We start from the raw sequence: 11,918 nt of genomic DNA, 5'->3' as shown, positions 1-11,918 counted from the left end.
AATTCATTGTGTGGACTTCTCTCATCTAAAAGGTTGGTGGCTTTTGCTTGGGATCAGTGCTCTCTCTATTTATGTCCTTGCTGGTTTCTGAACACATTCCTGTTGCGTTAAGACTTGAAAGATTTGTAGATGTATGATGTTCAGGCACAGGATGCTAAGAGCTTAAGAGCTTATGTTACTATTCTTAGTTTGTAAATTGTCCTTTTGATACCATCTTGTTTCTTTTGTAGGTATAAATAAAACACTTGACAATAAGGTGTGAGATTTTTATTGCTTAAAAAATTCTGACTACAGGCCAGTGACAGTCTCTTAAGAGTTTTTATTGGCTTCAAGACCATGTTGATTGACTAACACCTTAGCACCTAAAAATGTGCAAGGGGGGGTGGGATTAATTGTTCTTAGTGCGAAAACTTGAGTCACGAAGCAACAAGACAGTACCTAGTAGGTAAAGCCTGGGGTATTTGTTTCCTCATAACATTTCCCACCTGTCATATCACCTCTGTATCTTGACTCCCTAAACTTGATGGTCTCCTACCTGGAAAGTAAAATTAATCACAACAGTACACTCCTGATACTTAGGACTGTCTGTGATCTTCATTTGGGGCTTTTGCCTTATACACAGCAGGGTATATTTCCAGATTGGGATTGGCTGTTCCTTAGCATGAGTCTCACACTAGGGCCTTAGAGAGCAATAGTTGACTTGATCCATTCATGGGTTAAACACCTAAGGTTTTTTATGAAGGTCCAGTTGACATTGTGAGGGTACCATACTTATGTAATTGGCCCAAGGTTTAATTACCTCTATAAGGGAGATACTGATGAGACGAAGGTCTTCTAGATAGAATGATCAGCACTTTGCTGAATTCCACACTAAGCATTTTTCTGACTTCAGTTTTAACATTTGGTCTCAGTCATGTAAAAGTCACCCAGGAGAACACTTCAAATAGTTTGCTTCGTGTCCAAGTTAAGGTGTAGGTGTAGAACATCTTTGAGGACCTTCAAATTGGCATTGGAAGACTTAACTTCTTTCCTTTAAGGACTAGAAGAAAATGACTGAAATTAGTATCTCGTGAAAGGACTCATAACTTTGTGCATAATCTTAGTATCTAATGCCTATTTCACAGTATGTATTCAGATGTTAAAGCCAAGGGGAACCATCTCTGCAGGTTAACTACAGGTTCACTGACCCCCATCTTGGACACTGATGCCACCACTCCCTCTCTTGGCAGGTCATGAGTCTAGCAGTTGTCCTCAATTTCTTTATTTCACACCTCACACCCAGTGCACCGACAGTTCCTATCAACTCCACTCTCGAGAAAGGTCCCTGTCTCTTTCCACTGATGACCACCTCCTGGACAATTCCAACTGCTCCATAACATCTCCCTGCTTTGGCTGCTGTTTACCCTACACAGCAGCTGGTGGATTGGTTTTCAGATGACCCCAATTGCTGCCGTTTGTGGTTAGAATGCAACGTGACTGACGGACCCTGACTTAACTGAGGCCCTAGGTGACTAATCTTGGTTGACCTGCCGTATCTAGGTTTACAGTTGACTGTACTAGCCTTTTTGTCCTTTTATCATACCAAGCTGGTTCCTGCCTTGGGGCTTACACATAAGCTGTTCTCTCTCGAGCGTATTTGTCCTATATTTTCCTAACCCAAGTATTTTGTCACATGTTATCTCAGCTGTCTTCCCAGTACACTGCATAATACCTAAAATATCCTACTGGTCTGTATTTTTTTTCATGGCACAGAGTTTCCTGAAAACATTTGTCTTCCCATGTTAGAATGTAAGCACCATGAGGGGCACACAGACGTGCCTCTGTTCACTTCCGTATCCCCTCCAACACTGCATTGGTAACAGAGACAGTGCCAGCAACGCTGTTCTCGCAGCACCTACCTTTGGTCACATACAAGTAGAAGAAGTCACAGTAGAAGATGGTTTGTACTACCCCAGACACCACTGCAATTTGGTCATAGAAATTCTCAGTCTGGTACCGCCTGATCCAGTTAGCCAAGTAGAGGGCCCGGTATAGCCCAAGAAAGAACAGGTAATGAGTAGTAATGGTCTCAGCCTCTCCAGTCTTGCTGATCATGAAGAGCTGGGGCAGGATGGCCACTGATTCCAGGTAGATAGAGAAAGTCCAGAGGATCTGAGCCAAAGAGAAGTAGCCAGAGGAGGCTGATCAAGAAGGGGCCATCTTTAGAATTTAGTTACTAAAATAACGTTTATTGGAGAGAATACAGTGAAGCACTAGTTCACCATTTATTCAGGTCTTATTTATTTGCTGCTCTGCGTGGCTTGCAGAACCTCAGTTCCCCAGCCAGGGATTGAGCCCGGGCCACGGCAGTGAAAGCCAGAATCCTAACCATTAGTCCACCAGGGAACTCCCAGAATCATGTTCTTGAAATTTTAAAATATTTTCATCAGTGTATCATTCCATCCCTTTGTTTGTACATAAAAAATATTTTTAAGAGATTCAAGCATACTGCTTTTTTCACAAGCATGAACGTTGCCATAGAACATAATTTTCAATTGTTGCAGAATTCTGTCATACAAACTTGCTTTAATTGAGGCTGTGGTTTCTCAAAATGGAATCGATGAACACCACCATCAGAATCTCCTCAAATGCTTGTTGCCCCAAAGATTCTTGGGTCAGAGGCCAGACCTGAGCTGAAATCTGGGTCTGGACTGTGCTCTAATATCCACTAATCACCAGTTGGACAGAGGGTCTTAGTCTTTTTGCGGTACGCGGGCCTCACTGTTGTGGCCTCTTCCATTGCGGAGCACAGGCTCCGGAAGCGCAGGCTCAGCGGCCAAGGCTAACGGGCCCAGCCACTCTACGGCATGTGGGATCCTCCCGGACCGGGGCACGAACCCGTGTCCCCTGCATCGGCAGGTGGACTCCCAACCACTGCGCCACCAGGGAAGCCAGAGGGTCTTAGTCTTAAGTGGTGCTGTGATGCCTGCTTTGTTTATGAACACGAGTATTTAGATGTGTCCATTTGCAAGAGGAGCACTGTCAATAGCTTATTGGCAATTTCTAAACTTATAACAATACAAGAGTAACGGCCATGGTTGTGGCAGAAAGGTAGCCCAGATGTTACCAAGGGTCCAGAGGTAAGGACTTGAGGGAGTGTATTTACCTTTGGGAATTAGTACTCTGGGTCCCTTCCCTTACCTCCAGAGGAGTGAAACTGTAGTTTTCAAGGAAGGAGAGGCCAATGACTGGGACCAGAAGAAACTCCAGGCGGAATGTGTCATTCTCACTGTCAAATGTTTTCCGGAATTTCCCATAGATCATGTACACTGTGACATAGGCACAGAGGAGAAAAACCACCTAAAAAGGGAGAGAGACACATGGGAATCGATAAAGTCATTTCCCAACCTATTTGCTGGGCTTCAAAGCCACCCTGAGTTGGGACCTACCAAACCCAAGGGCTAGTGTTCTGCCTTAAGGTGGAAAAGGTGAAGTGTGCTTGCACATTTCTCTTGGGCCAATGAACCTAGAATCTGAAGCTAATGACCTTTTTGTTAAGTAACTCCATGCTTCTAACTGGGATTGATAGTGCTACCATGAAGACTCAAAGGTGCCCAGGCGTCCTCTCACTGTGGAATGTTAGGCAAAAAAAACCAGAATTGGTCTTTGTCGGGGGACTTAGTGGCATTCCATGGCTCTTTATTTATTTTTAATTTATTTTATTTATTTTTGGCTGCATTGGGTCTTCATTGCTGCGTGCGGGCTTTCTCTAGCTGTGGCGAGTGGGGGCTACTCTTCGTTGCAGTTCGCGGGCCTCTCGTTGGCGGTGGCTTCTCTTGTTGCAGAGCACAGGCTCTAGGTGTGCGGGCTTCAGGAGTTGTGGCTCGAGGGCTCTAGAGCACAGGCTCAGTAGTTGTGGTGCACGGGCTTAGTTGCTCCGCGGCATGTGGGATCTTCCCAGACCAGGGCTCAAACCCGTGTCCCCCGCATTGGCAGGCGGATTCTTAACCACTGCACCACCAGGGAAGCCCCGAGGGCTCTTAAAGCCTCAACTTCCTGGATCTGCATCAGTGACTTGAGAGCATTCTTCCACAAAGACTTGAATCACGTGACCATCAATCCTTCAGAAAAGTGCTCTTTTTCTAACTACAGTAGCTGTCCTCCAGCATATAATGGTTTTATGATCTGGCCTCTAACATAGGCCAGAGGCTCTCAAACTTGAATGTGCACCAAAATCATATAGATGGCTGCCCCTTCCCCTGCCCCCAGAGTTTCTGATTTAGTAGGTTTGAGCGAGCCTGAGAATTTTGCGTTTCTAGCAAGTTCATACGTGATACTGCTCTGCTGGTCCAGGACACTAGCCTAGAAAACTAATGTTTGCACTTCAAAACTCAGGTTATTTCCTCAGTCTTTTCTCACCAGAACGAGGCACACATGCTCTGTGTCACCATACCCCCATGTAAAGATACTCATTGCTGCTTGTGAGCACATGTTCTGTAAATGTCTGTGCACCAGTCTGTCTCCCCTAGGAGAGGAGATTCCATAAGTGGGTCCATGCCCTGTCCACCTCTGAATCTAACTCAGGGACCAGCACAAAACAAATGCTGGAATGAGTGAATGAATCAATGAAATGGAGATCACTTCTTCATTTCACAAATTTGGAAACTGGCCTCTTTGAGGATCCGAGACCTCATTCAGCCATGGCAAGGGCTGGGTTTACAATCCCCGCCAGGACTGCCCAAGTCAGACCCTTGGGCAGAGAAATAAACTAAGCAGGTGGTGTTTGCTACTTCTGTGTTGGATTTAAGGAGACAACGATTTCAGGACCTCAGACTAGTTCACACTGAGTTCAACGCCGCACGAGTAACAGCATCCTCCATTCCACCAATCCCAGGAACAGTATGCCCAGAATCCCAAAGGGACATCCTTGATATAGAGAAAGAGGACTCACTTTCGGTTAAATATCTTCTGGGTGCTAGGTACATTACACAGATTATCTCATGTCATCTTCACAATAGCCCTGCAAGATAGGTAGGATTCCTCCCACGTAGCTTTTTTTTCCTTAAAAACAGGACTCCTGTTAGACAATGTGCCCAACTAAAAACTAATTTCCCAGCCTCCTTTGCAGATAAGGATGGTCAGTGACATGCAGATGGAAGTCACTGGAAAGCTCTTTAAAAAGGGCTTACCCGGCTGACAGGCACCCTATTGCTCTTTCTCCCCTTCCTCCTCCTTCCTGTCCTGAATGTGATGTGATGGTAGGAGCTCTAGCACCTATTTTGTGACTCTGAGGCAAACCTGAGGACAGATATCACATTCAGGACTAGCTATATCATTTGCAGGGCTTCTTGTTAAAAAATAAGTATTTCAAAATGGCAACAGCAAAGCATTAAACCAAGCATAAGGCCCTTCTGAGCAACTGCACAGGTAACAAGCTCAAGTGCTGGTTAAACTAAAGCTGGCAGAGCAGAAAGTTAAAAGGAATGCCATCCCAGCCCTAGACTACGCACTTCCAGATTTTGTGTTATGAATGAGATAAAAATAAATCCTTACCTTATTAAAATAACTCAAGTCTCTGTTACCAGCATCCAAACCGTTACATCCCACTTTACTGACTCTGAAACCTGAGCTCCTTCCACTAAACTGTGTTGTATGGTTGGTTAAAATCTCAGAAAATGTCTCATCCCAACCAAACCTCACAGCTATGGCCCAGGGCTGAGAGATGCTCAGGTTTCTCCGTCTATAAAACAGGACCAAGCTTCAAAGCAACAGCTTCCCATGGCAAAACCGAATCCAAACTGTTCACCTGGATCATCTGCCCTCACCCAGCCCTCTATCGGTACCCCTACCACCAGCAGGTAGCCCTCACCTGCTGAGCTCCCACCATGCCTGCCTTCTGTCTGTCCTTTGAATACACCAAGCTTGTTCCTGTCTTGGGGGTCTTTGCATCAGCTATTCCATCTGCTTAGAATGCTCCTCCTCTGAGCTTCATTCCTTGTGTCACTCAGATCTCAGCTTACACGTCACCTCTTTGGAGAGGCCCTTCCTGATGACACTCCCTAAATAGCTCCCTAGTCGTTCTCTATCATGTAACCCTGTTTTAAAAACTTCTTTCGTTATAATTGAAGGAAACATCGTCCTATTTTACTTATTTGCATAGCCTTATCCCTAACCAGTTTTTCTTACTTGTTTTATTATCTGTCTCCCCAGTTAGAATGTAGGTTCTGTGAGTATAGGCGCCTCATATATCTCCTTCAGGTAGCTAGCTCACAGTAGGTGCTCAATAAATAATTGTTAGATAAATGGACGAATAAGTTCTCTGAAAGCTCAGGGTACCGTGTTTGATTTTTTGCTTATTTTGTAACCATTTTAATAGCTAACCTTTATTGAGTTTTTAATATATGACAGCTATTGTGTATTTACATTTATTACCTCGTTTAACTTTCACAACAAAATCCTCTGAGGTAAGTACACCTATTCTTCATTTTGTAGAGGAGGAAACCAAGGTGCACAGAGGCCAGAAGCCTTGCCCAAGCCCAGGTCCCACAGCTGCTAACAAGCAAAGCCAGGATTCAAATCCAGGTCTGCCTGGCTCCACAGCCTGAGTCCCCAAGTATACTGTCTCACCGTCTGGGGGGTGCTTGGCAGCCCCCCACCATGGCTGCCCATCTCCCTTACCTTCATTACTGTGTTGTAGATGGAGATGAAGTTGGTGAACAGGTCCAGGTACCTGGTGGTGAAGACGAGAGCGAAAAGGATCTGGCTCTTCCCGGAGATGCCTGTAGCCGGATGGGGACAGGAGATAATAAGAACACAGACAGCCAGGCTCACACACATTCGAGAAGCCCAGAGCCTGAGTTGGAAAGGCCTCCAGAGTGTCCACTTCATAATGACACCCTGTCCAGGACACTGTCACCCTCAGAGGGCCAGGAAACACCCCTTTCCATTGGGTCACTTGAGTCTATTACTCTCATTAGGCTGTAATCTGTCACTCAGTCTCCAAATCAAGACATGAACACCAAGTTCCCAGGGCCCCTGTGCGCGCCTGCCTTGGTTCCTGCTCTGGGAAGGGCGTGGGGATGGGGGGAGTCAGGCTCGCAGGGGGTGTCAAGGCTCCTCTTTGCTCTACCTCCAGGGTTCCACTGACAATCCCCAGAGCTCCATCTTTTGGAGAACAACTCACCGACTCTACAAGGTGCTGATTCACCAGGGAGACCACAGCAGGTGGAGGAAGGCACAGGGCCAGGGGAGCATTCTATTTTATTTTTCCAAATTTTAAAGATTAAAAAAGCTTTTTTTCTAGTTATAAAAGTTATGACTATTTTTACTCATTGTAAAACAAAAACCAGATAACACATAGAGATGTAAATTAAAAAGCAACAATCACCTGAATCCCAAAGTCTGAGTGTACGATCTTCCAGATCTTTGTTGGTGCACACATACAGCACATATGTGCACACATATGACACATATGGACACATCAAGTTGACAAAACTGGGTTCGTACTTTCCATGCTATTTCCTCATCTGCTTTGGTCTCTTTAAACTTTTTATTTTGAAACAATTTTAGATTTACAGAAGAGTTGTAAAGACAGTACAGAGTCCTACCCTTCACCCAGCTTCCCCTAATGGTAACACCGTGCATAATCACGGAACATTTGCCAAAACTAAGAAACTGACATTGGTATAGCACTACCGACTGAACTCCAGACTTTTCACGTTTTCCCACTGATGCCCTTTTTCTGTTCCAGGTTCTAATCCAGGAATCGAGGCTACATTTACCCATCATGCTCCTTAGTCCACTTTTGCCCACTTTGATACTTCGTGGAGGTGGTTCCTGGGTATGAAAGCAAGCAGCTGCCCTGCTTCCCATTTCTCTTGCCCCATTAAGCCCACAGCAGTCTGAATACTTCACCAAACCACTCCCATGGTCCCTGATGCCCACGTTTCTGCATCCAAACGTCAACTCTATCTCACCAACCCAACTCCTCAAGAGCCAGCTGAGCACTCCGTCTATCCCAACCACACCTTTCTCCAGGTTTCTGTGACTGTCCACACTGCCGGCTTCTCACCTCCTCTGGCCACTCCTGTCCTCCGCAACACCTAATCCTCAGAGGGCTACCTCTCTTCTCCCTCTGTCCCTTTGCCATCCCATCCCACACACAAGGGACCCTCTGGCTCCAGACTCTCCTTGGATCTCTGACCTATATATTCCTGCCTGACTAAATCCACCATCTCTCCTTGAACCCCCTCCTTCTCCTGTCTTCTGTCCTCCTTCTGCCACCATCATCCCCTTTGTGCTCAAGGTAGAAAACCAAGAGCCATCCTTGAGCCTCTCTCACCTTTGTCCCCTCACCCCTGGATTTTATTCTAACTGTGATGGATCTACTGGGGAGTTTGACACCAAGAAGTGACATTACCGGATTCAGGGTTTGATTCCTTTGTACGCCTGATCTGTGCCTTTTCTAATTATTCCTCTGGTGAGGGACATTTTGGGGAGAGGGGACAATTCTAACGACTGAGGATGAACACCGCTGAAGCCCCTGATATTCTGGAGAGGGCTGGGTCCACTTGCCAGCTTTCCTACCAGCATGGCAACCCTGAGCCTCATATTCCTCATCTGTAAAATGGGGCAGGACTGACGTGAGGACTGAATAGGATTCAATGAGAAGCCGAGTGCCTCCCTGGGGGTCTGGCAGTGGGGCTGGCTGTGGGTGAAGGAGCCCCCTGGGGGAGGGGGTCCGAGTCCAGGAGGCAATACTGATCCAGCTCAGAGCTATGCCTTTCGTTATGCCATACCCCTGAGCCCTCACTGAGGTCTGGCCAGGGGGGTCCTCAGCCCCATTCAGGAGGGTCCAGGCGGCTCTAGTGGGGGATGCTTGGCTACCCCCTCACTCGGCCTTTCCCCACTCCTCCCCTCTTTCCTGCCAGCCTGCCAGGCCCCTGGGCTTCACTCACATTTTCCTTACCTCTTTGGGAGTCCTGGAGGTCTTGAGCACAATGCTTTTTTCACACTGTTTTGAAAGCAGTGAATAATTTCCACCAAAGCAAGCTGCGCATGGAGACCCCAGGACACAGAGGGGAACAGGAGCCAGTACCTGGCCAGAGTCCCTCAGGGGACCCACTGGCCAGGTACAGACCTCCTGCCATTTGACAGATGGGAAAACTGAGGCCCAAGGTTACACAGTGAGTCCGTGGCAGAGCAAGAATGAAGCTCCAGTCTCCTGCCTTCGGGGCTGGGTCACAGGGGTGTCACACCAGGCCCTACTCCTCGGGGCTGACGGCTGGCATCCAGGAACCTCACCCCCTCCGTTCTCAACCAGGCCTGTGCTGATTCCTCTCCGCACACACACAGGCCCCACTGCTCACCTGCCCTTTCCTTTTCCCATAGCACTTCGCTTCCCTGACAAACCGTATCGTTTACTCGGTTGCTACCACTGTAGCTGGTTGGCGGTCTCCCACTGATAGATTCAGCTCCACCAGGCCGGGATCTCTGCCTGTTGCCCGGTTATATCCCAGGTGCCTGGTACAATGCCTGGCAGAGTGGGATGGGGAACAGAGCCCCCTCCTGGTCATGGCTGCTCACCCCATCCAGGGCCCTCCAGTGGCAGGGACAGGTCCAACCTAGATTCTTCCTCTCACTGGAGCCTCTCTCAGGGCTCCTGGCCCACTTCCCCTGAGTGGGAACCTGAGGGCCCGTGAGTGCCCATTTCCCTGGAGACCCCAAACCCGAATGGCCTCCAGGTCTGGAATCACTCCCTCCGCAATGACCCTCACACCGGCACCCACCTCTCCCCCCACCCAAGCCCCCTGGGCCGGCAGCCTCCACGACGCGCTCTGCTTCCTCTCTCAGCCTCCGCACACAGCTTCCAGGGGCCCCTCCGAGTCCCTTCCCGGCTCCCGAATCTTCCTTGGCTCCCAGTCCCAACTCCCTACTTGACAGACAAGGCCCTTTCACATATGACCACCCACCCCCCTGGACTCACCTCCCTCCTGGACCACCCCGAAATCGGGCTGCTCACCATTCCTGGGACATGCCCTGCCCTCTGTGACACGACACACCCTTCCTGGGTGACACCCTGCCTGTCTTCCAGGACCCAGCACAGAGCTGCTCCCTCCATGAAGCCTCCAGGGGTCCACTCTGCCTCCTTGGCGCCCACAAGGAGCCTGGGCACCTCTCTGTATCCCCTCACCCCAGTGCCAAGCACAGGGCAGGCGCCTCCAGGACACCAGTGGACAAAGATGGCTGCAGGCAGCTCGGGCAGCCTCTTAATACACTGGGTCTGTTTGGCCACCACCAGTCCAGCCTTGAAACTTCTCCAACCGCCTAGCAGGGCGGCCAGACTGCTGGGCAAAAGGGGGACCCCCTCCCTCCCGCCCTCCCTGCGCTTCTGCTCATAGGCGGCTCCATGCCCACCTGGGCCTGGCTGGTGCCCCTCCTGCCACATCATAGCCGCCTGAGGCACAGGCTGGGGAGGAAAGAGGGCCCAACTTGGGGGGAGGGGGGAAGTCTGGGAGGGGGAGGGGATAGTGGTGGGGGCAGGAAAAGAGAAGACCTTGAGGGTCTGGAGCCGCTTCCTGTGTGTGCACCTCCTTCTCTCCCGCGCCCCGGTCCCCACCCTGGGTGGGGGCAGACAGAACAATGGGCCCCAAAGGATGCTGCTCCTGGGCAGCAAAGGGGGTGTCACCTCCTCCTTATCCCCCTCCTCTTCCAACTAGCAGTGGCAACGCCAAGCAGGGGAGAGAGGGTGTCGGTCAATGGAGGCGCAAGCCCATCCTCCCTCCGTAACTTCCGCGGGTCCTTTTTCTGTGATATGGTACAATTTTAAGTTTTCTTTAGAAGCCGAGCTGCGCAAAAACAGTTTCAAGCACCCCCAAGCCGAAGTCCCTACCCTCAACAGACATTCAGGAGACTCCCCGTAAGCCCTGCAGCAGGGGCGTGGGGCTGGCCCTCCGGCCCCGGGGCCCCACCTCCCGCCCGGAGCGCCCCTCACCCGTGCAGCACTTGGAGCGCCAGATCTTCCCCAGGAGCAAGATCATGGCCAGGAGGTGGCTCAGGTCGCCCAGGATACGAAACACGTTCATGGTCCGGCCCGCTCTCAGCCAACTCCTGGGAAACTTTCTGGCGGGCGAGGCGGCTGCCACGTCCCCGGCCCCGGCCTCTGGGTCCCGCGCCCCTGCCCGCGCCCCCGAGCTCCGCGCTCCCGCCCGGGCGCAGCCGCTCCGCCAGCGCGCTCTTGGCGGGGCGGTGACGTGGCCGAGCCTGCCGCCGTGCCAGGGAGCCAGGAAGCGCCGCCGCCCGAGATCCCGAGATCCCGCCTCCCGGCCCAGCCCAGCGCCGCAGCTCCCGGGGCGGGGCGGCTCCGCGGGCTGGGGGGCTTCCGGCCTGGGCCAGCCTCCCGCGGCCGGGGCCCGACCCCGCGCCGCCCGGGCCGCTCTGTGTCTGCGAGGTGCCTGCCACGTCCCGTCCGCGCCCCCACCCCCCATACCCGGAGAAGGGTCCGCCGGGAGTCCGGGACTCTGCCTCCTCTGCTCGGAACCTGGGGTCCTACCGCACGTGACCGTGGGCAAGCCACTGGGCCCCTCTCTCTGCCTCGGTTCCCTCATCTGTACGCAGGGCTAAGAAGACCCGTGCTGGTGTGAAGTGGGGTCCCGCGTGCCACTGCTTGGCATGAGCTCAGCAGGTTGGAAGCCCCCCATAAATGGTGACCCACTGCTATTGTCATCATCAGCCTGGGGTTGGAACTCCTCGGGTGGGGAGAAGAGCTGGAGCTGGGTTCCCCACCCTCTCACCTGTTAATTTGAAGAGCCGCCTTGTCCTGACCTGGCCTGTTGGACAATGGTAACCAAAGACTCTCTGCTTGGGAGTCAGGCTGACCTTGGTTCCAGCCTGGGTGCTGAGAGACTTCCTCTCTCTTGGCCTCAGTTTTTTCATCTGTA

The 11,918-nt window shown here is 50.8% G+C and overlaps 1 protein-coding gene across 1 annotated transcript; it reads right to left on the bottom strand.

The window, feature by feature from the left end:
- Positions 1–252: 252 nt before the first annotated feature.
- KDELR3 (KDEL endoplasmic reticulum protein retention receptor 3) lies at positions 253–11,245 on the bottom strand. The gene is made up of 5 exons (XM_082634488.1): positions 10,973–11,245; positions 6,658–6,758; positions 3,181–3,339; positions 1,899–2,151; positions 253–1,039 (listed from the first exon to the last, which is right to left on the bottom strand). The coding sequence occupies exons 1-5, from the start codon at positions 11,061–11,063 to the stop codon at positions 999–1,001; spliced, it is 645 nt and encodes a 214-aa protein (XP_082490614.1). The 5' UTR covers positions 11,064–11,245; the 3' UTR covers positions 253–998.
- Between the last annotated feature and the right edge of the window lie 673 nt (positions 11,246–11,918).

The sequence above is a fragment of the Mesoplodon mirus genome (assembly GCF_964341445.2).
Source record: "Mesoplodon mirus genome assembly, chromosome: 11".
Lineage (NCBI taxonomy): Eukaryota > Metazoa > Chordata > Mammalia > Artiodactyla > Ziphiidae > Mesoplodon > Mesoplodon mirus.
The sequence above is the reverse complement of the archived record's forward strand: the minus strand, read 5'-3'. Positions and strand labels throughout refer to the sequence as shown.

Excerpts from the sequence above, each read along its gene's own strand:
- KDELR3 (XM_082634488.1), bottom strand. The coding sequence starts at position 11,063 with ATGAACGTGTTTCGTATCCTGGGCGACCTGAGCCACCTCCTGGCCATG. Across the intron at positions 2,152-3,180 it reads ACAGTTTCACTCCTCTGGAG|ATCCTCTGGACTTTCTCTAT; the intron begins GTAAGGGAAGGG and ends TCTTTGGCTCAG. Across the intron at positions 1,040-1,898 it reads CTACTTGTATGTGACCAAAG|TCCTTAAAGGAAAGAAGTTA; the intron begins GTAGGTGCTGCG and ends ATTTTCTTCTAG.